The 27,911-nt window shown below is 45.1% G+C and overlaps 2 protein-coding genes across 3 annotated transcripts; one reads left to right on the forward strand and one right to left on the reverse strand.

Annotated features, from left to right (window-relative positions):
* Window positions 1-551: 551 nt before the first annotated feature.
* NPFF (neuropeptide FF-amide peptide precursor) lies at window positions 552-8,780 on the forward strand. The gene is made up of 3 exons (XM_042454603.1): window positions 552-711; window positions 5,822-5,952; window positions 8,497-8,780. Exons 1-3 carry the CDS (start codon window positions 568-570, stop codon window positions 8,618-8,620), a joined length of 399 nt encoding a protein of 132 aa, XP_042310537.1. The 5' UTR covers window positions 552-567; the 3' UTR covers window positions 8,621-8,780.
* Window positions 8,781-10,741: 1,961 nt separating this feature from the next.
* TARBP2 (TARBP2 subunit of RISC loading complex) lies at window positions 10,742-27,489 on the reverse strand. Of its 2 annotated transcripts, none has more exons than XM_042454132.1 (9): window positions 27,210-27,489; window positions 23,574-23,743; window positions 22,199-22,304; window positions 20,976-21,059; window positions 20,102-20,171; window positions 18,245-18,362; window positions 17,461-17,588; window positions 11,658-11,850; window positions 10,742-11,324 (listed from the first exon to the last, which is right to left on the reverse strand). In XM_042454132.1, the coding sequence occupies exons 1-9, from the start codon at window positions 27,452-27,454 to the stop codon at window positions 11,167-11,169; spliced, it is 1,272 nt and encodes a 423-aa protein (XP_042310066.1). In that variant the 5' UTR covers window positions 27,455-27,489; the 3' UTR covers window positions 10,742-11,166. The 2 variants fall into 2 exon arrangements, with proteins under 2 accessions (XP_042310066.1, XP_042310067.1); XM_042454133.1 differs by lacking the exon at window positions 27,210-27,489 and adding an exon at window positions 26,875-27,040.
* Between the last annotated feature and the right edge of the window lie 422 nt (window positions 27,490-27,911).

The raw sequence follows: 27,911 nt of genomic DNA on the forward strand, positions 1-27,911 counted from the left end.
AGTCTGCTGTTTAGTAAATGGGTTTCATTAAGCTGTAAGAGCTCCCCACTTTGTCAGTGGGAATGCCGCAGGGATCTGAGCTTGAAAAGCCATGTAGAGAGCCACATAACGAATGCGTGCTCCCATGCCAGCATTTGCAGTTCCCAAACCCATCAATCCAAGCTGAGTTAAGGCAGCCACTAGAGAGGCCAGAGTAGCCAGGTGTCCGAAAAGCCTGGCCTCTATTTCCCTAGTGCCCCGCAAACCCACGATAAACAAGCAATTAGCCGCAAAATCTCAATAGGACTTAAAGAGCCATTTGAGTGGATTTATCCTCGCAATAAGCATGCAGTCAGCCCCAGCTAGCGTTGGTGCCATCTCTATCAGGGACCATCGTGGTCTCTCTCTGCTCATCACAGCAAGATGCCGCAGGCCGCCCACTGCATGCGCTGCCTTACAAATGGTTGCCCACCACTGTCATCAATCCCACCCCATGTCCCCCCAGCTTCAATGTGGAGATATAAAGGCAGTGCCAAGAGGAGGGAAGTGGGACAGGGGAGAAGAGAGGAGGGAGAGCAGGCCTCAAATATGGAAGCCATCCGCTTCTTGCTAGCACTGACTTTGGTCTCAGGCAGCCTGAGGTTAGGCCAAGGCCTTGAAGAGAGACTCGGCTCCAAGGAGCTAGTGGCTGAAGAGCTCAATGCCTATCCAGAGAGATTCGTAGACTGGGTGGTAAGTAGGCTTGGGACTTGAATCTGTCTCTGTGTGCATAATCATTGTGTGCATGCATGTGTGTGAGAGAGACAGAAAGAGAAAGACAGAGAGTCTTATAGGGTTGCCAGATTCAAAAATAAAGAGGGTTCCTGTACCCTTAATGGTTGTATAGAAGAGGGAATTTCATCAGGTGTTGCTTGTTCCTTGGTTATAATGACAAACAACAATTGCTCAAACTCTCTCTACTACACAACCATTAAAGGTGCAGGAGCCCACTCCAGATTTTATTCTTGCAACCCCATATGTGTGTGACATGTTCCTGTGTTTGTTATTCCTTATGGCTGCATCCTGCCATTCTTAGATGGTAATACAGGTTGAGTTTCCCTTATCCGAAATCCTTGGGACCAGAAGTGATTTGGATTGGGGTTTGTTTTTTAATATTTGCATGCATGCGCATATATATAGGGATAGATAAGGATGTTTCTATCTTAAATATATATATATATATGAGAGATACCTTGGAGAGGGGATCCTAGTCTAAACATGAACTTGGTTTATGTTTTGAATATACCTTATAGCCTGATTATAGCCATAATATAGTTTAACAATTTGTTCATGAAACTAAGTTTGTGTGCACTGAACCTTCAGAAAGCAAAGGTGTCATATCTCAGCCACTTATGTGGACCATTTTGGATTTGGGGATATTTTGGAATTCCAGATAAACTCTACCTATAATTCTTAACCTTTACAAAAATCGATAAGGCTGAGTGTGAAGTGCACTTTGGTTCTGTCTTCAGTTTGTATGCCATCCTTCCTCTAAACATCTCAAGGTGATTTATATGTGCCTGTGGACTTCACTGTCATACCATTTTATCCTCTGAAATGAGGTTGAGAGAGAGGAGACCCACCCCAAAGTCACACAGTGAGCCACATGAGGATCTGAACCCAAGCAAGGACAGCCATGCCATGAAGTGGAATAAGGCAACCTCATGAAAGTGCCAATAGGAAGTTTTCTGAAAGGGCAGCAGACAGTTATCAGGACAGTTTTAAATGAATTGTTACTGGGTGTCTATTTCCTATTCAAAAGCTTCATGACTAAAGCTTCTCTTTCATATACAGTTTTGACAGATTCAACAGATTGTGTTGAAAGTGATTCTTTTTCTTTTTTTAAAAAAAGGTAGAAGCCGATACAGAGTTGCAAATACTTTTTACATATATCAAAATCCTAGTAATTTTTATTATTCTGGCCATCATCAGAAAATACCTGAATTAAAACAAAACAAAAAAAAAACCTTGAACTCTTAACAAAGTTTATAAAAAATAGTTAAAACACAGCTGATCTTGGATTGGAAAAAATATATTTTGGGATTCTTATTTCTCATTTGCAGTAACATTCAGAAAGCATTAAAACAGATGTGGGAATCATGCAGTTCACTGATTAAATGTCATGTGGACACATGGCGATTACTTTAAAATGCCTTGTAGTTATCTACTTCATTGCAGGTTTAGTTTTCTTGCTAGAGGTCGGGAAGAGGTGTTTGATTTTTCTGTCTCCTGTGGAAAAAAATTTGTAGCAGACTTTGGGTACTGGTGCTCCTTAATGTGGACAGCTGGATGGACATTACTACCCTGTCTCAGGCAGCAAAATGTCTTGGGTCAGCCCTGAGGCCAGATGTACCAAGTCCTTAGCCTAACACACTTAACTATGACTCCACTGACTCTTTCTGTCTAAGAGCAGGGAGGCAAAACGGATGGCCAAACTGTAGGCTTGAAGCTCCTGGGCATTTTTGAGGAACTCCATAAAAATAAGTCCAGGGTGTAGTTGGTGATGAAGATGATACATCTTTCAGTAGCTGCATTTTCCCTAATAGGCTATGCAAGGCCAGTTCATGCTTAAGGGATAGATAAGGATGTTTCTATCTTAAAATGCCTGGGAAACTGTTCCTTCATTAGGATGGAGTGACCTTTCCACCCCACACCCCTTTTCCTTGGAAAGTTCTGCAACAGGGGAGAAAGGAGAAAGTTGAGGAAAAATCAAATCCCTTGGTCTTGACTTGAGGGATGAATTTGAACATACTCCAGTCCAGGAAGGTGATCTGCCAGGGCAGTGTCAAGTTCATCATAAGGACCCCAGTGAGCAACAACTGGGATGAAGGACTGCTTCGATCAGCTAAGAAATGTAAGCTGCCTTTGCCTTGGGTTGGCCTTGGGTTTTATTGTTGCGTCCCATTTAATATCTTTATGACACAAACAAACCATTGTGTTGGTGCACCTGTTACTTGGTTTCATTTTGACAGAATCGCATGCCTGAGTTGACCTGGTAAATGGCATGGATTAAGGTTCTGGAATCAAAACAGTGCCCTGTGGCCATTTGTCTTCTAATCCAGCCATTTGCTGGAGTCTGAGGATTTCTTCTAAACAGGAGAAGATTACTCAAGTAATCTGTGGAATGCCTGGCTAAGTGAGAAAAGTATTTTAGCCTTTCCCTTTTGTCCACAGATACCTAATGGCCTTAAACAAGCCGCTCACTCTTCCCTTTTAGATGGTCCTAATACAGGCCTCTCCAACAGAGCTAAGATTTCTAGGAATGTCTGCAAACTGCTTTGTCTCTGAACATGATTAAACATCAGGATACCTGGCTTTTATGTAGAGCTTTATGTCACGTGACAATTCCAGATGTGTTCGCTTTCTGCATCTTGGCAATTCTGGCTTTCTTTCCTTTCTTAAGCAAGTCTCTAATCCTTTGAAAAATCAAGTTTTATGAAAGCGAAAGGAATAAGACAATCAACAACTCTGCCAGCAATTAGACTTAAAAGGCATTCTGCCATAATTCTCCATGGGTAGCGCAAGACAATAAGCAAACATAAACACAAAACCACATAATTTGCATAATACATTTTTCAGAATTCAGTATTTCTGGGTGTATAGTTTAGGTTGCTAGGGAATATAGTGTGTGTGTGTGTGTGTGAGAGAGAGAGAGAGAGAGGGAGGGAGGGAGGGAGAGCAAGCATGTGCAGAGTATAATTGGCTTGATTTTATTGGGGTGAATGCAGATGATGACTGACTGTGGCTTTTTACTTTCATGGGTATGCAGCCGTGTTGGGAACCTGGCATCTATCATATTTGCAGATGGGATGGGAAGAGTGCTAGCATATGAAAGTGGGAGTGTGATTATGAGTTCACCGTAATGAAATACCACTCAAACAAACAGTATTTGCTCCTTGAAAGAAGGGGTGTTCTTTAATGTTCAGTGAATACGTGAACACTCAAGATTCCTCCTCCGGGTTATCATATATTGTTTGTGGAGATCCTTGCTTATATTGCACTTAATTTTCCTCACAAGCCTGTGTGCTGAGTGAGTGCTGAACCTGAAAAACACAGCCCTTTTAGGGAAGACCACTCGGCAAGTCTGAGAAGTCTCCAAGAAGTCTTCCGGTCCCAGGCTCTGATCTTCAGTTCTGTCTTTGCGAGGTTGTCATTGGATGAGCAAAATATATGAAGGTGCTCTTCTTGAGCTTTAAGGCTGATTCATCAGTTAAAATATTTCACATGCATTTGCTTCAAGGTGCCAGCAAGGGAGGCAGCCACCTCTGCCAGCAGCATTACAAAAAGTGTGGCAGGGGTACCAGCAGCAGCATTCCTTTGACCAGACCGCGTTGTTGTAGGGCAGAGCTGTGTGTTCCTAGCAATTTCTCCTTTAAGTAGATTGTGTAGGATGGTGTCCCATTCTCCCAGTGCCAAAGCCATATCCAGCTGCTAGTCCAGTAAAGTTCAGCTGGTGGAAGAAAAATCAAGAGGCACCATCTTGATCTTCTTCACTTCAAGAACAAATAGTCCTGGGCCAACCCAAGCTGGTGTGGGGATGCTGTTTTTCTTCAGACCAGCTTGTAGGTGCTGGTATCTTCAGCTGACAAGATTTTCACAGTGACAGAAAAACTGCCATGGAAGCACCAACTCATGCAAAAACATGAACTAAGACCATGCCTAACAGCCCCCTACATTCACTCATTCACTCTCTCTTTCTCTCACACAGCCACACCCACACACACACACACACCAAGCACACTGGTGGTGAGAGGCAGAGCAGACAGTGTCCAATGTGAAGAGATGGTTGTCTAAATTGTTTCATAGATGTCAAACCATAGGGTGTTCCAGAACAGCTTCAGTAATGTTTTGAGAGATGATTGGTTGTCATTGTTTTGTGCCTTCAAGTCATTTCCGACTTATGGTGATCATTAGGTTTTCTGGGGCTGAGTGTGTGTGACTTGCCCTGGGTCAGCCAGTGGGTTTCCATGGTTGAAGGGGGAACTGAACCCTGGTCCCCAGAATCGTAGTCCAGCACACAAATTCCTACACCACGCTGGCTCTGAGATGGGACTGGAGCCTTAAATAAAACCTTAAATGTAGTATCTCTGTATCCACAAATAAATACACAAGACTAGGCAGGTAGGATCTAGATGTCTTAGCTGCTGGTCGGGGAGGTGATACTGCCTCTTTGACACTGGTTCTTCTCATCACATCACTACCTGCTTTACAAAACGTGGACCTTGCCCCAAGCATAACTGTCCAAAGCAGGGGTCAACAGCTTCAGAACCTGAAGGACTGCAATTTCTATCATGTTTCACTATTGATGATGTTGGCGCAGGTCAATGGATGCTGTAGTCCATACATTTCCAAGCCATGATCTGAAGTTAAAGGGTTGCAAGACTTGTTCCGAAGGAAGTAAAAGAAAAGGGAAACAGGGTCTCCTGCAAAAGTTTCTACCTCCCTTCATGCGTTGAAACTTTTCCTGGGATCAACGCAGCCTACAACCTGTTCTGTGTTGTGGGGCTGGGTGGATGGCTCTCCCCCTATACAGCACCACATTGAGACCACTGCAGCATCTAATGTGTTATTCATGCCAAGTCCACCTGAGCTGTTGCCATCCTTGGTTCAGCATGCCAGAGGGGTGTCCTGAAATCACCCAGACCATGGGGAAATACACGTTTTAGCCTGCAATCCCAGAAGCCCAGCTCCTAATCTCGTTGCAAACACCTCTCCCAACTACCTATGTTCTAAAGGAGTGTCCCAATTTTGTATTTTTCTCCCCGTCCCACTGACTTTGGATCTTTTACCTCCCTCTCTCCAGCAACAAGAGAACGAGGAACATGCTGCTCAGAGCTCTCCTGAGGATAATTCCTTGGGGGTCTTGCTCCGCTCCTTCCTTCATGCCGTGCAGAGACCTGGACGCAGCCCATCCTTCCTATTCCAGCCCCAAAGGTAAGGAGGCTGGGCAGGGAGCAGTGGGGAAGGCAAGGAGGCAAAAAGACCTATTTGGACCTATGCAGTAGGAAAGCTTCATCTAGTTTCTCTATTCCTCTTCAAGGTTTCATTTCATTTTCATTGCCCAGTCTCCAAACTCACATGCATTTGTTAGCTTTCCCCCCAGATTTACATTGGAAGACTCAGAAGCACATCTTCTCACTGTAACATCAATGTTTTCCATCCCAGCTGCAAGGTGTTCGTAGCATCCCACTAACCTCTAAGATGCTTCCCACATTTTAGATAGATGAGGCCAAGGGGTCCCATTTTCAAGGCACGGTTGCTCTCTCTGGTGAATACTCAAATTAGGTCAATTTCACCGCATATGCCCTCCCTCAGTTTCTCTATCTCTCTCATACACCCAAACACTCTCTGTTTAGTGACTGAAGGGTTTCAAGACATTAGCCAAGGTGCGGAATTTATTGGAGGGGAGTAGGATTAAGCACCTTGGATACCGTAAGGTTTAGACCAGGGGTAGGCAACCTTTTTGAGCCGGGGGCCGGGTTGCTATCCCTCAGACAACTGGGGGGGCCGAAGCCAATAAATAAATAATTAAATTTTTTAAAAAAAATTTAAATAAATAAATAAACCAGGACAAATGTAGGACATTTTCAAATGGTGGACACTTTTTTTAAAAAATGGAGGACACGCAAAAAATTGCTGATTTTTTTTAAAAATGTTAATATAAATGCATGATTCTGAGGTGTTCATAGACAATTGCCTCCCTTGCCCCTGTGCGCGAGAGGCCAAAGGCCCCGGTGGCAATTGGCGGCAGGACCGGGCTGGGGCTGGTCCCAAGGCCTTGCCGGCCGCAGGTTGCCTACCCCTGGTTTAGACTATAATCCACATTGTCCTATTGGCACCACAGCTACCACCACCCTCCATAGCCCTACTACCTTCCTAGGGCTTTCTTATGAACACAGAACCCACAATGCTAAACCAGTGCAGCCCCCAGTGCTGCTGGCCCCTTTAGGATCCCTTACAACACTAACCCTGAAATGGAGAATTGTTTCTCTAGAAGGGGCCTGTTTGCATTTTCAGCATAACCACCCTCACTCATGCAATTTTAGTTCTTAAAAGGCTATGCTGGTCATTTCCTATTTTGAAAAAAGGCATTTTAAGACCTGAATTTGTTTCAATGGGAAATTTTGATCCAGAGTACTTCAGGCTGCAATTTCCTATTTTAGAGGAGGGTGTCACTAGGGAGGGTGCCGGGGGGGGGGGGGTAAACAACACCGGATGACACCTCAGTGGAGGGGGGGTGTCACCCTGTGTGCTGGTGGGACTGGGCTGCTTTCTGGGTCTGGTGGTCTTGCTGACTAGGTGGTAAGTCACCTCTGTTTGCCACCCGGCCAGCAGCTCTGCCATAACCCAAAAATGTTGTTGGGAGGTGCATTTAAAAATAATTAGTACTAGGTATCAAATATACTAGGTACGCCACTGCTTTAGAGCACTTTTTCTTGTGGTGTTGCATGTCAGGGTGGCTGAGGCCCTGTATGGGCAAGGGACAGGCAATAGATCCTTATTAGGTTGTCCATCCCTGATTTAGAGAAACTAACAAAAAGATGCTGCAGCAAATCATCGAGGACAAGAATTTCTTTCTCTTCTCCACCCTCTGCTTAAAAGGAATAAATTTGGATTTAGTTCCACATTGTTTTCTGGTTTTTCATTCTATGTGAACCAAGAATTGCAATTTAAAATAAACTCTGGCTTGGTAGACAAGCCAGCTGTACAAGCCCATGTTTGCACATGTTGGCTTGTTAGCAGTTGACTGGTTTATTTTAAACCATCATTCCTGGTTTGCACTGAACAAGAGAGAAATCTGACAAAACTGGATCCTAGTTTTTCTTCCAGCTATATGGAATGAGATGGAAGCAGAATGCCCCAGCCCAGAGCTTTGCAAAATATCGTTTTTGCCCATGTGCATCATGTTAAAGCATGGCTTAGCATTATGTGTGAAATATAATGCAAAGTAGCAGGATTTTCATCTATTAAATTGGAATTTTTTAAATTCCCAAAGTAGTATTGACAACAGTCAGCATAGCTCCCTGAATGCAAGAGGGAGTGTCAACCTATCCTTGGTCTCTGTAATGTCTTGGGCTGGCTTTGTCCGTTCATTAAAAACACACAAATGCAAACCCCTTTGATTATTCTTCCCAGTGCCATCTTAAGGCCAGTATTGGGAGGCAGGATAGTGAATTTAATTAACCTTGCCTGATTTAGCAAGGCAGTTCATCCACTCCCCTTGAGATGAGTGGAAGAGAAGGACACCATTCAAAATAATGCTTCCTTTCTTGCTTCTCACAGCCACCTGGAATGACAATCAGACTCTGGTAGGAATAAGCAGGGCATATGGGGTGGGAAGAATAAGAGAAGACAAAAGGTCTGGAAGGAGCAGAGAGAGCAGGCAGAGTTGACCATCTCTAAGTACCAAAGATGTTTCTACAGAAACTTGACCTGCCTTCCCTAAATATCCATGTTGCCTCCCATCCCTCTCTGTAGGTTTGGCCGTGATGCCCGTGCCAGTTCCAGCAGTGGTGTCCGAATCAACCCCCGGGCTTGGGATTCGATGGCACCTCAGTTTCTGAGTATGGCTGTTCCACAGCGCTTTGGCAAGAAGAAATGAAGCTGGAAAGAACACACACACAAACCTAACACCACCAGAAACAATTGCCAAGTTAATTCTGCCCTCTCCTATCCCTTCTATTCCTATTTTTGTTGTCACTGTTGGTTACCTGGACAACTGGTTCTCCTGTTTGGGCTTTGCTGGTTGTTAATGATTATAAATAAACATTGCTACATCTTCAAAAGCACTGCAGTCCTTTTTGCTATGCTGACTCCATGGGGCAAGCAACATGGTGCCCTCCAGATGTCTTAAACTAATCTTCCATCACCCCAGCAAATTAATTCACATGAACAACCACTTGTTCATGTGAAAAGAAATCTGTGAAAAAGTTTTCCATATATGCGTGCTGCCATACGTTTGTTAGATTTGTCTGTCTGCCTCAGAAAAGGGGCGAAGAACCTATGACCCTCCGGATGTTGCAGGATTCCCAGTTACAACCATTCCTGAACACTGACCCACAATGGCTGACCCTAATGGACATGGGAGTCTCATAATGTCATCTGAAGTCCCTTCCCTGATCAAGTTCACCATTATGTTACTAATGCTCTGGAAGCTTGTATCCACAGAAACTTTATCCCAGAATTCATCCATCCACAAATATTTTGAAAATATTCAAAAACACTATAAATTCCAAAAAGCAAGCCTTGACGTTTCTGTATAGGAAATTCCATTTTACTATCCCATTATATTTAAGGGACTTAAGCATCCATGGATTTTATTATCCATAGGGGTCTTGGAACCAGACCCCAGCAGATACTAAGGGCCCACTCTATCACTGTCTTGAGAGAGACTGCCCCTTAACTATGGAGGTTTAATTTAACTGGAGGTGGCTAGAGGTTGACAAAACTTTTCCTTTGGATTTGCCTATCTCCCTAAAAGGAAGCCAATTCCATATATTGTGAGAGTGAATTATGTTTATTCACTAGATAATTAAGAAGAAAAAACCAATGTCATAAAGCTATGATGCATACATAACTCAGATCTCATATAACGTCTGATCCCATATAACCCATATCCCATATGACTATCACAAAGCAAGGTGCAGAAGATGGAATAATGTGGACTATGACACAGCATCAAATGCTGTGTCAATGGGGCTGATAACTTCTCGAAGGGAATATGTATGGAATTCATGTATGGAGCTCAGATTCCAGGTTTGTTTGGTGGTTTCAGGCAAAGCAACTTGTCTTTATCTAGTCAAGTACCTGGGGCTACGTGTTACTACCCAAAATGCTTCTGGCAAATAGAGAGACAAGGTTATAAGGCCAACAGGATCCCATTTACCCTTATAGCAGGTATTTAGAGGTATACTGCCTCTTAATGTGGAGGCTTTATTGAGTTATTGTTCCTGAAAGGAACATCCACTGAAAGAATAGGAAGGAGGAGCTTTGGATAAGTGAAGCCACAGAAAAGTGAAGTAGTAGTCTGGTAGGTCAGGAAAAGTTATATAGGCAAGGTACACACTGCCAGAAAGAGGCGCATCCCTGGCGCCTCTCTTTGCTCCGCAGAAGTGCAGCAGCAACCAAATTTCGCGGCGCTCCTGTGCAGCAAAAAAGGAGCACCGGGAAGCGGCTCCTTTTGGCGGCACACTTCCACCATTCCAAAGCAGCAACGGCGCAGGGGCGTCGCAGCTGCACCGCCCCGTTTGGAGGTGTCACAGCTGCGATGTCACAGTATGCGCCGCATCTGGTGGGTGCACTGCAGCTGCGATGCTGTCATGTGCGAGGGCTGCCGGGCGTGGGTGCTCCGCCCACCAGGCAGCCCTCGCACGTGACAAGGGCACCACAAAGGCCCATCTGTTCCAGGCCTTAGTTTCAGCATTTTTTAGAAGTATGAGCAATCCATGCTTTTCAGAGCATAGAAAATTAGCATGACAGCAGAAAGGGGGGGGGAGCCTTTCTTTCTTACATGCTAGTGCTGTATGCTAAACAATTTGGTATTTAAACAGGTAATCCTATCAAACATCAGCCAAAGAATGGCAAGAAGCCTGAAGAATCTGAATGCTTATTTGTACCTGCAGGTCTTTGACAGAGGAAATAGTAGTGAAAGGGGAACATTTCCACATATGTGTGAGCCCACAGTGATCACTTGAAGTACCCAGTGGGTTAAAGAAGACATCTCTTTATAAAAATCCAATTTATTGCAACTCCCACAACCATGAGGTTAGTCAGTGTTTGGTTCCACCATCATGACAAGAAGAACCAGGGTGACCTCACATGAGCCACTGAGAAGGAGGAACCAGGATCTCCAGATGGTCAGTACCAGCAACTAGGTCCCAGGACCACAAGTTGCCACCAACCTCATGTCTTCTGTGAGTATGCCGGCTTCCTCCAATTCTTGATTCCAGCTGAAAATAACCCATCACTTCCCAAAATAACTTGGGGAGGTTCTCCTCTTGCAACCGCTGCAAGTCTTCCCCTCCACTTTGCTGCCAATCAAGGCAGGGAAAAGGAAACTCTTTCTTTAGTGGGTAGGAAGGTGGAGACAAAAAAAGGTGTTTCGGAATCCACAGCTGCTCAGAGTCACCAGTGCTATTGAGGGGAGGCTCACTTGCCCCCTGCCATAATTTTGAGGTACTGAAGGGCATTGCGAGCAGCCACAGCCCGAGCAGCATGGCGGGAACTGGCTGAGCCATGGCACACTGTGGTTGGCTGTGTAGAGAGTTCCACCAAGCACTGGTACAGGCCACTCAAGCTCATCTCATCTGGAAGGAGAGGGAAGACAATGCACTCAGTTTGCAACTTGAAAACATAACTTCAGATATTTATGTGGAGAAAACATACCTAGGCAAGCAGTGGAGATTTTCAAACAGGATCAGGGCTGGTTGGTTGATCAGTACAAAGTGGCACAGAATTATACAGCACACGACAAGCAATCTAGTGCAACCCCCTCCCTGTACAGAAACATACAGTTTAACTATCCCTGACAGGTGGCCATCTAACTTCTGTTTTTAAAAATTGCCCATGAAGGAGAGCCTGCCGCACTATGAGGCAGTCCATTCCATTGTACGAGGAACCCCTCATCTTAGGTCCCTTACCAATATCGAGGTAGCTGATGTCAAAACTCTGTTCTTCAGAGAGCTCCTGCAAGAGGCTGCAGAAACTAATGCTGAACACCTCTATTGGGTGGGTCTTCAAGTGCAAAATCTTTTCTCCAGCTGAGTTGCGCAGAGAGTCCCAGGTGCAGCCAGGACCTCGCCCTTTCACCCCATCCAATTTGTTTCCTGCAGTCTGATAAAGGGGGGGGGGGAGGTTTGACAGGAATGGGGAAAGAGAAGAGGGAACATTTAGGTAGTGCATTTTCCAAAGATCACAGCAAGATAACTGACCCCTCTCCTAGAACTGCGCTTCAGAATACTGGTATTTCTGTCCCCTTCTGTGGTTACACCTCCCAGTTAGTTTGGAATCCCCTACCCACCCAGCACCTTGTGCCAAGGCCAGGAACCATCACTCACTGGTGGAGCACACATATGTTTTGTATGCAAGGGGTCCTAAGTTCGGGTAGGGCTGGATAAGGCTTCTGTGTGAAACCCTCCAGATAAATGCAAAGACCTTCCTCAACTACCAAGTCATTACAGTAGTCAGACCACACACAAGGATGTAAAGTCGAAGGCTTTCATGGCCGGCATCCATAGTTTTTTGTGGGTTTTTTGGGCTATGTGGCCATGTTCTAGCAGAGTTTCTTTCTGACGTTTCGCCAGCATCTGTGGCTGGCATCTTCAGAGAAGGATGCTTTTAAACTGGCCAGTTGACAGCCATGGCAGGAAACATGGTACAGGCCCAAAGCATCCTCATCCCAAAACAGATTTGTGATTATTGGCATGATCAGTGCAAAGCTTTCTGCTTGGGACCCTTACAAGACTCCCTGGTATGGGCATGCAACTACATACAAGACGCCAATTGGCAGGTGGTGGAAGAGGCCATTTCCAATCCCATCTGCAGCTCCTCTTCATTCATACCACAACACTCTCCTTCCCACCCACTCTCAGAGCCCTCTGGGTCATTCAGAATTCTGTTTTGCAGGGTTTCCTAGACCTTTGGAGAAGATGCTGTGGCGATTGCATGCAGAATCCATCTCTTGCAAGATTTGCTATAGCCTTCTTACATCAGCACAAAGATACAACTAGATCCTAGCCATGGGATTTCCAAGCTTGTTAAATCATAAGAATGCAGTAAGAAGGAAAGCAACAATACTACTTGAGTTGCTGACTTTGTGGCTAGCGGCAGAATTAGTCAGTGGAAAACTGGCCATTAAGGTCACTGTGCCAAGCCACTATACATCCATCTACCACCTGGTGTTATTAGCCTCTCTTCCTTGTCCTTCTTTCCTTTAACTCCCTTTCCCCTTTTCATGTCTGCTATTTTTTTTAGGTAATGAAATTTCAAGGAAACAGGTAAGCTCTCTTTATAGATTCCAGTGATGAACTGTTTAGCTCCTGGGCTCTAACAATGGTTAAATCAGGCACTCACCATTGCCTATTGTTAAGACCCATCTTGTGATTTCTAAACTATTCTTAAAGAGCCTATTTTATTTTAGCAGCCAGGGTGATTTTTTGGGTATGTCCACAGCAAAAGGAAGAAGAACGAAACGGTAGGGCCACTGTGTGGAAAAGATGGTAAAATGCTAACAGGGGACAGAGAAAAGGCAGAATTACTCAATACCTTCTTTGCCTATCTTCTCAAATAAGGCAAAGAGTGCTCAATCTGAGGATAATGGAACAGAGGATAGAATAGAGGAATTTCAGCACAGAATAAGTAAAGAGATGGTACAGGAATACCTGGTTAACCTAAATTAATATATGTCTCCAGGACCAGATGAACTACATCCAAGGGTATTAAAAGAACTGGCAAATGTAATATCGGAGCCATTGGCAATAATCTTTGAGAACTCCTGGAGAACAAGAGAAGTGCCAGCAGACTGGAGGAAGGCAAACATTGTCCCCATCTTCGAAAAGGGGGAAAAGAGGATCCCAACAATTATTGTCCAATTAGTCTGACATTAATACCAAAAAAGATTCTAGAGCAGATTATTAAAGAGAGTCTGTAAACATCTAGAACGCAATTCCATAATCACAAAAAGTCAACCCAGATTTCAGAGAAACAAATCATGCCGGACAAATCTTATCTCTTTTTTTGATAAAATTACCAGCTTGGTAGATGAAGGGAATGCTGTGGATATAGTATTTCAGTAAAGCCTTTGACAAGGTTCCCCATGACAGTCTTGCAAACGAGCTAGTAAAATGTGGGCTAGGCAAAGTAACTGTTACATGGATTTGTAATTGGTTGACTGGTCGAAGCCAAAGGGTGCTCAACAATGGCTCCTTATCATCCTGAAGAGAAGTGACCAGTGGGGTCCCACAGGGTTCTGTCCTGGGCCCAGTGCTATTCAACATCTTTATCAATGATTTCGATGACAGAATTGGGGGCATACTCATCAAATTTGCAGATGACACCAAAATAGGAGTAGCAGCTAATACCCCAGAGGACAGGATCAAAATTCAAAATGACCTGAATAGACTAGAAAGCTGGGCCAAAGCTAACAAAATGAATTTCAACACGGAGAAATGTAAGGTACTGCACTTAGGGCAGAAAAATGAAATGCACAGATACAGTGGTACCTCGGGATACGAATTACCCAGGTTACGAATTTTTCGGGATACGAATAAATCCCATAGGGATTTATTGTTTCGGGTTACGAAGGTTTTTTCGGGTTACGAAAAAACCCTGGCGCTGTTTAAATGGAGCCGCGGCAGAGCCGCGGCTTTTTTCCCATTAGCGCCTATGGCAATTCGGGTTACGAAGGTTTTTCGGGTTACGAAATTAGCCGCGGAACGAATTAATTTCGTAACCCGAGGCACCACTGTATAGGATGGGCGACACCTGGCTGAATGAAACTACGTGTGAAAGGGATCTGGGAGTCCAAGTAGACCACAAGTTGAACATGAGTCAACAGTGCAATGCAGCAGCTAAAAAGGCCAATGCAATTTTAGGCTGCATCAATAGAAGTATAGTGTCTAAATCAAGGGAAGTAATAGTGCCACTCTATTCTGCTTTGGTCAGTCCCCACCTGGAATACCGTATCCAGTCCTGGGCACCACAATTCAAAAAGGATGTGGAGAAACTGGAGCGTGTCCAAAGGAGGACGACTAAAATGGTGAAGGGTCTGGAAACCATGCCCTATGAGGAATGCCTTAGGGAGCTGGGGATGTTTAGCCTGGAGAAGAGAAGGTTAAGAGGTGATATGATAGCCCTGTTTAAATACTTAAAGGAATGCCATATTGAGAAGGGAGCAAGCTTGTTTTCTGCTGCTCCAGAGACTAGGTCTTGAAACAATGGATGCAAGCTACAGGAAAAGAGATTCCACAACAACATCAGGAGGAACGTCCTGACAGTAAGGGCTGTTTGACAGTGGAACACACTTCCTCAAAGTGTAGTGGAGTCTCCCTCCTTGGAGGTCTTCAAACAGAGGCTGGATGGCCATCTGTCAGGTATGCTTTGATTGAGATTTTCTGCATGGCAGGGGGTTGGATTGGATGGCCCTTGTGGTCTCTTCCAATTCTATGATTCTATGATTAACCCACTTTGGGTTTTGTGGTCTAGAAGGCAGTGAGTCTCTAAGTCTTCCTGACCAACCAGGAAGTGAAGTATGCTGTGTTCCCCTCAATCTGAAACAAGGTTATTACATCTTCATTAAATCTATTCATTCTGCCCTCCACAGGGCCCACCCTGTCCTATTCAGACTCAGAGAATCCTGTTTTGTGTGGTCTTCCAAGTCTTGCCTCCCCATTTCCTCAGCATCCCACCTGCTCCTTATACAGCCAACCACAATTCCCTGCTTGATGTTCTTCCTTATCGTTAACATTATTAGTAATAGCTGATTGTCTAGCACAAGAGGATGGGTACAAAAACAGACTTTCTTCTTTCTGTAAACCTTTACAGTAAAGCAAAACTGTGTTATGTCTTTGTAATAATTTCCCTCTTTGTGCTGAAGTACAATGCATAATCAGTTGTCTGTGTATTGTATATCTCTGCAGATTTTGTAAAAGCTATCGTTTTGGACTATGATTCCTAGAATTACTAAACTGAGAGATTTGGGGAGCCATAGTAAAGAAAAAGTCATTTTTTTGCAATCTCTGCACAGCTGGAAGTTTAGTGTATGTATGTACACATATGAATTGATGGGCATCAAAAAATTTCACATTTCAGGACTATGTAAATCTTTCTGGTTGGTGGGTACAGACTTATTCTCTGCTCTGGCTGGTTGGTTGGCTGACCTGTGTGCAGACCTGCCTGAAGCACACATGTACTAGATTTTGTCACCTAGGCCTGTTACATACAGCCAAAATAAAGCTGCTTCGAGTCACAGTGGAGGTATGGTGTTTCAATGATGCATGGGTCCTAAGAGTCCAGAAGCCACACCAAAGCCACGCTCCAGTCCTTAGGGCTCTTTGGTGTGACTTCTGGACTCTTAGGACCCATGCATCATTGAAACACCATACCTCCACTGTGACTCGAAGCAGCTTTATTTTGGCTGTCTGTAACAGGCCCTAGTGTCTAGATAAGCTTCAGAGGCTGGCAGCAGAGTATTATGGAAGAACTTTGCCTGCTGACTTCACAATGGCAAAGATGGAAACAGAGATTTTGAGCAAGACACCGTGGATGGGACGTTCATTTACAATAGTGATCTGTAAAACGTTTCTGACTACCACCCACTTTCATCTTGGGTGACAACCCTAGTGTCCCCAATGCCTATTTTTTTATATATATTAGATCTACTGTTTGTAAAGTAGCCACCCAGCCTGTGGCATCTACCTTTGCCATGCCCAGCTTGCCACGGGTCCCTTTTCTACCTCAGCCTTTCATGTTCCTTCTTTTTGCCCATGCTGATCTTACTGCAAAAGGAGGGTAGGCTGGCTTGCTGCTCATCTGCAGCTTCCAGGGTGACTGAGCACAAATGGAGAAGCTTTGCCCCAGGGCTCACAATCCTTCTTTGTCTGGCAGAGAGTGCTGCAGCCAGTTTTCTACTTTTCTCCCCAGTGAAGAAGGACTTTCAATCTGAGAGAAGCTAAGATTCAAACCCAGATACTCCTCCCCTTCCTTCCCCAGAGCCATACTTTCCTCTCAAATCTTCAAGTCCCTCCCCACAACAAAAACATTGCTTCTGATACTTCTTCTCTTGACCTGTGTGAAAAGATAAAGTGGGAGCAGCAGCGCAGCTCCAACCTGCCAGCTAAGTTCTGGAAAAACTTTGAAAGCTTGAGCAGGGTCCAAATGTGAAAGCTCCTTTTTTACTGAAGCTCCCCCCCCCCCCCCATGCCATGTGCTCTAACTCTTCATCCTGTAATACTCAGCCCCAACAGTTTTCAATCCAGATACAGTTTGATACAACATGAGTGGACATTTTCTGCAATGACATCCGTAACACCAGAATTAGGGGGTGTGCATGGCATGTAGACTTAGCCATGCAGAAAGACATGGGGAAGAAGGAGTGTGCAAGAAAGAATACTGACACGAACAGAACTCTATTCTGCATTTCTGACAAAAACTGACAACTAAAAGATGAGTTCTGCCACATCAAACAAGACCAAAAAACCCTTTTTATCATTTTATCAACCTCTGCCTGTCCTCACATTTTGGAGAAATCCAGATCTTGCCTAGGTGTTGTAAAGTCCATAATTACAATCAAACCTCCTCATTTCCAGAATACTTAAACAAACTCTTCACTTTAGAAACCTTCTCAAAGGTAATAAAACTTTTTGTTTCCCACAGAACTTTCACGGATTGAGGGTATAAATGTTACCACAAAACAAATTTTGTTTCCTCTCCCCTGCCTAGACTCACAATAGAGAACTGGTCCTCCTCCACTTCAGCCTCACTGCCCTCTCGTGGGTCCAGAGGTACATTGTGGATCCGCACCAGCATTTTGGCTGCAGCATTCCGCTTGGCCAGTTTTTTGGAAGTGCCACTGCCTGATGGGAGAAGAAAAGGATCATTTGGTTATGTAACTTCAGGGGCTTAGGATGAATGGCAAGAGATGTGAAAAAGGACAGCAAAGGGGAGCACATCTGAGCAGTGTTTGGAGCTATATCCTCATGTACACATCACAGCCTACCCATGCTGTCCAACCTCAAAGGATCAGGAGCCAAAGTAAACAAACATGCCACATTTGTTTGTTTTTAACATTTGCTTGTACAAGCTGGAAAACTCAGCTTTACTTGTCACAGAACAGTTTCAACCTTCTGCTCTTAGAGGTGAATGAATTCCTTTCCCATTATGTACTCTGTATCACTCAGCTTATGAATTATTTTATTATTAATAGTTTATTTTAACTGATAAATTTTAATTGTAATGTGTTTAATTCTTTTTAGGGGGGATAGGGATATTATATGTACAATGTATTGTATATTTGAATGATTTTAGATGTAAGCTACTTTGATAGTTTGGGAACAGAAAAGTGGGGTATAAATAAAGATGATGATGATGATTGAAGATATAAGCAACCTAGACTATCGTTTCTTAACTCTTCTGCATCTACACCTTGTTGCTTCCCTATGAATCTCACCCAATCCCTTTCCACCAATGGTTCATAGACCATATTCTCCACCCAGGCTTGTTTTTAATGTACCTATTTCAATGAACCTTTCAACACGGCAAGTCATGGTGAATTCTTTGCGGTGTGCTGGTCCTGATTCCTGAGTGACTGTGTATTCAGGCAAACGCCAGCCCTTCTGCACGACCAGCTCCTGGAGAAAAAGAGGCAGAAAGAAAGACAGCAAACTGTAAAGTGCCACTCATCCTCAGACTCACAGAGGGACTGACAGCTCGTAACTTTATTACTGTTCAAATATCTATAAAGCTGTGCTTCATTTAAACATATTTGGATGTATACCTCATTTAGGGGCTTTACAGATGGCCCCTAAGGGGCAGCAGGATGCCGCCCTTTCCTTGCTATATCGGGGATGCGGCAAAGCCATGCCCCCCAACCTGGCAGGTCTGTGGCTTCTTTTTGCACCACGGAAAGGGTGCCATAGCCACCAGCACCTTGGCCTTTCAGCGCTCATTTGGTGCAGCGCGTAAACTCGTTGCACCAAGGAAGCGCTGTGACGCCTCCTGCCATGCAGTGGGGTGTGTGGTGTCATGCCAGCATGGGGGCACTGTCAGAGCATGCGGCGTGTGGTCAACACCCCTCCACTCTGCCCCAATGCCAGCGTTTATCACCAATCTGTTTAGGGGCTAAATTCTGAGCACGCCTATAGAAGACAGGGCTGCAAGTGGAACTAAGAGGGAAAATAAGCCAGCAAGCAACGTGAAGTTTGTTGTCGTCCATTGCGTGTGTGTGTGTGAACTGCTTTGCCCTTGCCGCTCACTTATCCAGACTACTGCAGTCATGCTGGACCCTGAAGGCAGCTACCAGTACTGAGGGGGATGGTACTGCAACCTCCAGAGAACCTGTTTAGGGTCTCTTGTGGATGCTGGATGAGAAGGAAGGTGCCTTATCTTCCTTATCCAGTAGCTGTGCCAGACCCTCCAGGTGTACCCCCCACAAGTGACACTCCCCTCTGGGATGTCACCCAGTGCAGTCTGCCTCCCCCCTCCCGCGCTCCTCTAATGATGCCACTGCCTGCTATGATCACATGAAGGATACATCACCACAGGACAGCACAGATCACCACAAGACATATCAAGAAAGCCAGCCAAAGTATCTGTCCGTTGCTGAAAAGGACAATGTAAGAGAAAAAGAAAGTCCTGCCAGTCTTCTCTCTTTGGAATCTACTAGTCATTTGAGGTAGAAAGCATGATGTATTCCATTCCAGAGTTATAGTAACTGTAGGTTATTTAGGTTGTTTCTGTTCTGAAGCCAAGATCTAAGGAGTCTCATGCAGATGATGCAAGATGATCTAATGCAACATCTGGACCTTCCTCTTCAAAAGGAACTCCCACATTTGGAGAGAGACTTGGGGGAAGGGTTGAAAGGGAAATGCAGAACAGCTTAGATAACACTAAGATTCCTGCTTGTAGCTCTGTGGGTCTTGATTCAGTGCTTCCTAGTGGCCTATAGGAATTAAATGACCTGCATTCCAGTCAGAATGTTGAGAGCACTGAGGTTTTACCCTAAATGTCTTAGTACAGTGGGACCTTCCCTTAAGCAGGGGGATCGATTCCGGATTCCCCCGCATAAGGGGAATTCTACGTATGCTTGCACACCATTGCAAACAATGGGGTGTGTGTACAGGCGGCACAGGCACGCACACCATTTGTTTCATTGTCGCACAGCTTCAGTGTATGCTTGAAGCTGCGTATAGTGTGCCCGCATATTGTGCAGGTGCACTGTATAAGCAAACTAAGGGGTGGGGTGAAGAATGAAACAGGTAGCTGGCAAATGGCTACAAGGACAGGAGTCCTGGCATAGCCTACTCCCTCCTGTGCCACCATGGATGTCTACTTTTGTTTGAAATAAACCACAGAGAAATGAGCTGCCTACCTGCAGGGCCCCAACCGGATTGCACTCCGACTGCTGTGCTGACTCTGGGGCAGTCACATCCATATTTGTGCTTTTGGGTAGAAGAAGACACAGGGTAAGCATTTCCCCAAATTTTGCCAAACCAAAAAATGCCATCCACTGCTAGTTAGAGGTATGGGGATTCAGGAGATGTTCCAGGCATCAAATGCAGGGTAAGATATTGACCAATCAATCAGGATCGGGGATGCTGGATTGAAAAGGGCTTTCTAACTACTAATTACTGACTAATTCCAAGCAATAGGGCAGGCAAAATCCAGCTCAAGGGTCACACCGGGCCCCCAAGGTTATTCTTGTGGCCCCCAACTCCCTCAGACTGACCATTTTCTGGCAAAATGAGAGGTAAATTTGCTCTTCTGGAAGGTTTAAATAGATTGCAGCCCATCTGCATTTCATATTTTTTAGCCATTTTTCAAATACATAGGAGGACTCATGGTCACTTGTGGTTTTTCTTTTTGTTTATTTGGAGCAGTCTGTGGGCCCAGAGCAGCCTAGGCATAGAAAATGGCCTCCCAGATGCACTGAAGTGATCCACCCTAGACATACCACCAATAACTTTCTGTACTATCTATGGTACTTCTTTCCCTACACTTCCAGAGTATTGGTAGCTATTGAAAGAGGGGCAGCCCCATCTAACCTACCCAGTTCCCAAGCTGATACACTGTTGGCTAGGAGGATGCCAGTGGTAAGGACAGCAGGCACAAGTAGTAGGAACATCTTCCTACAGCCACTAACGTCTTTGAGTTAAGCACTCATATAGGGCAAGAAAACCTGGGTGCATATGAAGGCACCAGGCAGCCCAATCTTTGCAATTTCACTTCTGTGCCCATCTCATTACCTGGGTGATGGAACTGGCAAGATAGGTACAGGTGAGGCAGCTGGGATGGTGGTCTGAGCCAAGGGCTCTAGAGAGAAAGGAGAGCTTCGAAATACAAGGTGACAACATTAAAAAAAAAAAAAAAAGCAAGCTTCAGTAGCAAAAAGCACATGCAGTGGATTAAGCATTCCAAAATGTAACAAAATCCCCACATCCCACCCCCAGAATCTGTGTGGAATCTTCTTGTTCCTCACAGACACCCTGCATCCAACCTCTTCTCCACCACAGCAATCCTGCCTGCAAAACATATCTTGTTCCCATGGCTCTTGGCATAAGCATGTATCTGTGCATAGGATCAGAACTACTTCTGTGGCACAGTTTGGAGTGCAGCACCATGCAAATCTCAGGTTTCATTTTCTTAACAACAAGAATTTTTTTCTCCCTCAGTATCGATAGAAAATATTAAGTGAAACATTTGCATGTTGTCTGATCAAATCTCAAGAGTATGGGAACTGACCACGATTTGCAGTATGCCATTGGGGTTGAGTGCCAATAACGTGTATTTATAATGCTCTTTGTCCCTCTACCTGATTGGCAAAAGCAAAATGTATTATGCAAATCAAGAAAATTTGCATACAAACTGGATCATACTGCACTTCAAAGCATTTCTTGGAACAGAATTTAATTTCATTTCGCATGTGTGGGTGTTAAAACACAGTGTTGAAGTACACATCCCTGCCTACTTTTGGCATTTGGCTGCTGAGCCCAACAGCAGCTGAAATAAAAATATGGTGATGCAGCCACCATGTTGGAGGCTTGCCTATCTATGGCTGCATCCGCACTGCAGAAACAATCTAGTTTGGCAACATTTTAACTGCCATGATGGCTCAATGCTATGAAATTCTGGAAACTGTAGTTTCTGTGAGACATTTAGTCTTCTCTGTCACAGGGCAATTAAAGTGGTGTTAAACTGGATTGTTTTTGCAGAGCAGATGTAGCCTTTGAGGAGAACCAATTAAGTGCTTTAGATTCCCCACAAACACTTTTGTCTTCCACTCCTGTGGCAATATCCATGTCTTTCCTTTTACTTGCCAGTGCAACCAGTAACAGAGAGAGTATGCCTTTTCATCCACCAATTATCTCTCACAGATGAGGGGGGAAAGTTAAGTAGCTAACAAAAACTCCTTCTAAGGGCACAATAGTGGTTCTTCCAGCCTTCTCAACAACAACAGTGTCACCCTCACCTGGCTTCCTCCATGGGAGCAGGCTCTAACATGATTCCTCCCTTCAGAAGTCGGAGTGCCACCTCTGCTGCCTTGTGTTTTGCTGCTTTTTTGCTAGGGCCTTGGCCTGAAAGCAGCAATAGGAAAGAAGGCATATCATGATACAAGATTAGAATGGCAACTTTTAAGGATGCATTGTGACTGGAGTACAAAGTTCCTGGCCAAACACAGAGCACTTTATTTTTGTATTCATGCCCTGCCTTTCCTCCAAGATAGGAGGATTCCCAGGCCATTCCTGGAAGTCTCCTATCCAGCACCTGACCAAACCCAGACTTGCTTAGCTTTAGCAACACAGCTGCCTCATGTACCTTCAGACCATAATTCTATGTACGAGGCATGACAATGTAATGATGTCCTGACAACACTACTGGGTCCTGATGAATATGCGTGTGTATATCCAACTGATCCACTTGCAACAGGCTAACTTGGCAAGCAAGATAAAGAAAAAATATGTGGCTAATCCAGAATCACTGATACCCACACATCCTTCCTTTTTAATTTTCAATACTTGAGAAGCTTCATTAATAACAACCCTTGAAATTCCTGATCTCGGACTGCAAACCAGCCTATTTGTATCTGAATCCTGACCATCCCATTACAGTTCTGAAAATCCTTTCTTCAGTTCACTTCTCTACGGTAGCTAGCACACAGGTTTTTTAAAATTATTATTGGCACCATACAGTCAGGCCAAAATAAAGCTGCTTTGGGTCACTTTGGAGGTATGCTATTTCAATGCATACTTAGGCCTGTTACAGACTGCCAAAATAAAGCTGCTTCGGGTCTCTTTGGAGGTATGCTGTTTGGAGGTATGCCATCATCCTGAGAATCCGGAAGATACACCAAAGCTGCACTCCAGTGCTTAGGAATGGAGTGTGGCTTTGGCGCAACCTCCGGACTCTTAGGACCCATGGATCATTTAAATAGCATACCTCCAAAGAGATCCGAAGCAGCTTTATTTTGGCAGTCTGTAACAGGCCTAAGAGTCCAGAAGCTGCACCAAAGTTGCACTCTAGTCCTTTGTTATTGTGGGAGAAAACTATGGTTTCCACAAACACCCTGTGCTCCCCTTTTTATAATACACTCTGAGTCTTCTGACAGGACAAGATAAAACTCTAAACAAAAATGGGAGCTTTGGGAAATGTCTCTGGAAAAAGCAGCTCTCTCTTTCCCTCCCACCACCCACACAATAATGGAAACTAGCCATGCAGACTGTTTAACCTCCACTCTCTCCATCAAACATGAAAGAGTGCAGAAGGGAGGGGATCCCCCACCCACCCCAACAAATACAGAATTAACCACTGGTTCATCCACACATCCATTCTTTATTGCAACTAACCGGTGCAGCTGATGTCACCGACTGTGACACGAAAGGTAAAGTTGGGCTGATGGGCTTGTCCCTCAGCTTTCAGTAGATCGTAGACGGGTGTTTTGCCTATGCGTGTTCCATACTCCTGTAGCAGGCTGATTGGGGTCTTGCCAGGATTAGACGCCAGCATTTGCTCTATACTGAGGACAAGGAGACACAATGATAATTCTCTAGAATCAGCCTTCTTTTGCACAAGGACCTACTTTGATCAAACAGTGCTTCTGAACCTTCCACAATGTCATCCTCTACAATGCGGGTAGAGAACTTGTGGTTCTCCCGATGCTGTTGAACTGTAACTTACATCAGCTCTAGCCAGCATAACCATTGTTGAAGTACAATGGGAATTCAAAACCAAGAAGAACCCACAACAAAAGTTGTGATTCTCTTACACACATACACACCTTTCCCCTCTGTTCTGTATGTTTTAACCCCATTCTGCCATGAAATTCACTGGGTGACTTAGGTCCAGCCACTCTCTCAGTTTAACTTAACTCACAGTGTTGTTGTGAAAACCAAACGAGAGGAGAGCCATGTACACCATCTCAAGCATTGTAAGCAACAAATAAATGCTATTCCCACAGCAGTTCTGAAATAGGCAACATTCCCTTCAAGAGCAGATCTACAACTAAGCCAACCCACCTGCCCAACTGCGAATGCCACAGATCCTGGAGAAGAAGGAGTAGGAACATATCACAAAGAAACTCCAAGGTTACCTTCAAAACATGGCTCAACGGCTGCAGATTACTCACTCTTGCCATTCTTTATAACTATCTTATTGCACTCACAGCTGGGGATGGCAGATTTATTTCTATTCCCATGAGTAATGAGTGCGTTTCTAATTAGGCAGAAGAAGTGGAGCAGACCAAAAGTCCATCTATCCCAGCATTTACATGAGCAGCCAGCCTGATGCCTCTGAGGGCTCATAAACGTGGCAGGAGGGAAAGAGCCAGTCCTATAATGTGTCCCCAGTAAACAGGAGTCTGGGTAGATCTCAGCAAAGTAGCCATGTAGCTGGAGAGATTCTAGGAGATGTAATCCAAAAAAGTATCTTTTCCAATTGATTCAAGAGGTACCTATGTTAAATTTGTACTTAGAAGGCCCATTTAGCTACAATTGCTTACAACAGACTTCCATGACAGCCACAAAGAGCTGTGGTTTCTGGCTTTACATCAAAATGAGATGAAGTATAAGGATTTGGTTTGATACATACACAGCAAAGGAAATTATCTGCTAAATTGCAATCCTGTTCCAATTGCCTACCAAAGTCTGCCAAACCTTGGAAGAAAGATGTTTAGGATCAGATGACACAACTCCATTCCTTGGGAATAAAGTGTGTCAACTTTCTTCATAAACATGCTTACACTCACACAGCTAGGGTGAGCGTGTGACAAGCCTACCATGTTTTTTCTCCAAAACCCTCTGGAGCTGTTGCAAAGCGGAGAAAGTGAGTTACAGATTAAATTAATAAAGCAGACCTAACTCTCCCCTCTGCTGTATTCTTTCTCACAACCAGGAATATCACAAAGAATCCCACAACAAAGGCATTTAAACCCTTTCTCTCTCTCTCTTTTTAGGCACCTGCAACTCCACACTTGAAGCTTTAAATGGGTGGATAGCCATGAGAGATGAAACAAACTATATAGCTATACAGAGTGAGGCAAAAGTCACTTGACAGTTAGATGTATTTATTTATACAGCTTGAGTCTCCCTTCTTATCCAGAATTCCAAAAGCCAAAACCTTTTTCATGGGTGGCTGAGACAGTGAGACTTATGCTTTCTGATGGTCCAATGTACATGGATTTTGTTTCATGCACAAAATTATAAAAAATATTGTATAAAATGACCTTCAGGCTATGTGTACAGGGTCTATGTGAAACCTAAATGAATCTTGTGTTTAGGCTTGGGTCCCATCTCCAATATTTGCTACTGTTGCGTGTGCTCCAAGTCATTTTTGACTTATGGAGACTCTAAGGTGAACCTGTCATAGGGTTTTCCTGGCATGATTTGGTCAGAGGGGGTTTGCCATTGCCATCCTCTTGAGGTTAAGACTTGCCTAAGGCCACTTGGTGGATGTTTATGCATGAGCAGGGAATTGAATCCTGATCTCCAGAGTCTTGGCCCAGCATTCAAATCAGTTCACCCCACTGACTCTTAAGACAGGTATTCCGAAATCCTAAATAAATAAGTAATTCAAAACCCTAATGCTTCTAGTCCCAAGCATTCTGGATAAGTGAGGCTCAACATGTCTGAATAATACAGATCTATAAACTGGTAGAGAAATCAATTGAAAATGAGTCCCTATGCAGAGAGCTCTGCTCCCCCAACCATTCAGAATCAGTACCTGCCAAGTGACTTTTGCCTCAGGGGCTCTATTCCTCACCACTTCATCCTCACAACAGCAACCCTGCAAGGTAGGCCAGGCGGTAGGAGAGTGGCTGGCCCAGGGCGCCCACTGAGCTCCATTGAACCCAGGGTGATCAGATGTCCTCTTTTTCCAGGACATGTCCTACATTTCGGCCTCTTGTCCATGAGGAATTCCAAAACGTCCTCCGTTTTGAGTGTGACTATGAAGCACAAATGTAAATTTATACAAGTGTCTTTAGCTTTGACAGTTGTAATGTCCTACGTAAAGCGCTGTGCAAACTTTACAGTGGTCTATAAATAGATGTTAATAATAATAATGATGATGATGATGATGATGCCCTCCATCTTTCTTGAAGGGCTCACATTCTGCGGTGCCTTGCGTCCTCCTTTGCAGTTGGGACTTCTGACCACCCTGCCCTTTCCTCAGATTTAGGAGAAGAGGGGAGAAAGGAAGAGAGAGGGATGAAAAGGAAGAAAGCACTGAAGAGAAGGGCTGTCCAGGAGGCAGGGGGACCACCTGTCCTCCTTTCCCTAGGCATCCCCTACACTTCAACCTCTGTCCGGGAAGACTCTGAAAATGTCCTCCATTCTGAGTATGACTGGGGGGCAAAGCACACACTGCAGAAATAATCCAGCCTGACGCTATTTTAACTGCCATGGCTCAATGCTATGGGGTCCTGGGAGATGTAGTTTACTGTGGGCCCAGAGCTCTCTCTCTCCCTCAATGTCTCCCGAACACTGCACTTCCCAGAATTCCATACCACTGAGCCAGGGCCAGTTAGAGCGTGCTCAAACTGTGCTCGTCATTTCTGCGGTGTGTTTTGGTGCTTTGTGCTTTTGCCACGTGGGCCCTTGGCAGGGCGAGCGCCCTCCATCTTGAGCCTGGCTGACAGGGGCCTGCATTTACATCTCCACCAGCCTGAGGAGGGCCCGTGTGGTCCTGCGGTCGCCCTCGTCCATGGCGTGGGTCCCTGTCCTCCTCTGCCCTTAGGGGCCACTCTGCCCGGGCCTCCTCCTCCACCGCCGCCGCCGCCACCACAGCAGTCCCATCTCCTTCTCCTCGTCCTCTTCCTCCCAGAGCCCAGCCTCGCTCCCTGGGGAAGACGGTGGGCTCTGCTGCTACTGCAGCCAAGGCTTGCCCTCTCCTTAGCAACGCCTCCCCCAGAGAGAATGGCGTAACCTAGCAACGGCGTTCCAAGGCGGCGGGGTGTGCTCCTCGGTCGCCATGGCAACGGGGCTCACCTGGGGAAGCCGCCGCCGCCGCCGCCGCCGCTCCTCGCGCTCCCGCAAGGCTCCTCCGCCTCCTCCTCGCTCATTCCCTCCTCTTGCCCCGCCGCCTCCGCCACGACGCCTGCCGCCCTCCAGCCCGGCTTGCAATGGCCCGGAGGGAGGAAGCCACCGCCCCCAGCCTCCGCCTCCTCCGCACCGCTGCCAGGCGCATCCTGGAAGCTGCAGTCCCGGACAAGGCCTCGGCCGCCAAGCAACATAGGCCCAGGGACTACATTGACCACAAGGCCTTGCGCCCCGCGTGGAGCAAACGTCGGCGTCCCAGCTCTAAGGCGCCTTCCCGCTGCATGCTGGGAGTCGTAGTCTTTCGAGTCGTTTCCTGTTTATGGTGACCCTGTGCTGCTGGGTTTTTCCCTCTTGCGAGTTTCTTCAGAATCAGAAAGGGTTTGGCTTCTCACAGTAGCACAGCCTCAAACTGAGCTTCGTGTTGCGGCCTCTCCTTTTCTCTTGCTGCCATTCAGACTGTAACTCCCTCGTTAGGGGTTTAGGTGTTAGTTTCTGCGTGTAATCCTCCCATGTTTTCCCATAACAATTCTTCTTTTTCAAAACAACAACAGCACAAGAAAGAAAGAAAGAAAGAAAGAAAGATTCCATTAAAGAAGAAAAGACAAAATGGCTGCATAAAATCCTTTGATCAAGGAATCCAGTTTGAGACTG

Source organism: Sceloporus undulatus, chromosome 2 (assembly GCF_019175285.1).
Source record: "Sceloporus undulatus isolate JIND9_A2432 ecotype Alabama chromosome 2, SceUnd_v1.1, whole genome shotgun sequence".
In the NCBI taxonomy this organism is placed as follows: Eukaryota; Metazoa; Chordata; class Lepidosauria; order Squamata; family Phrynosomatidae; genus Sceloporus; species Sceloporus undulatus.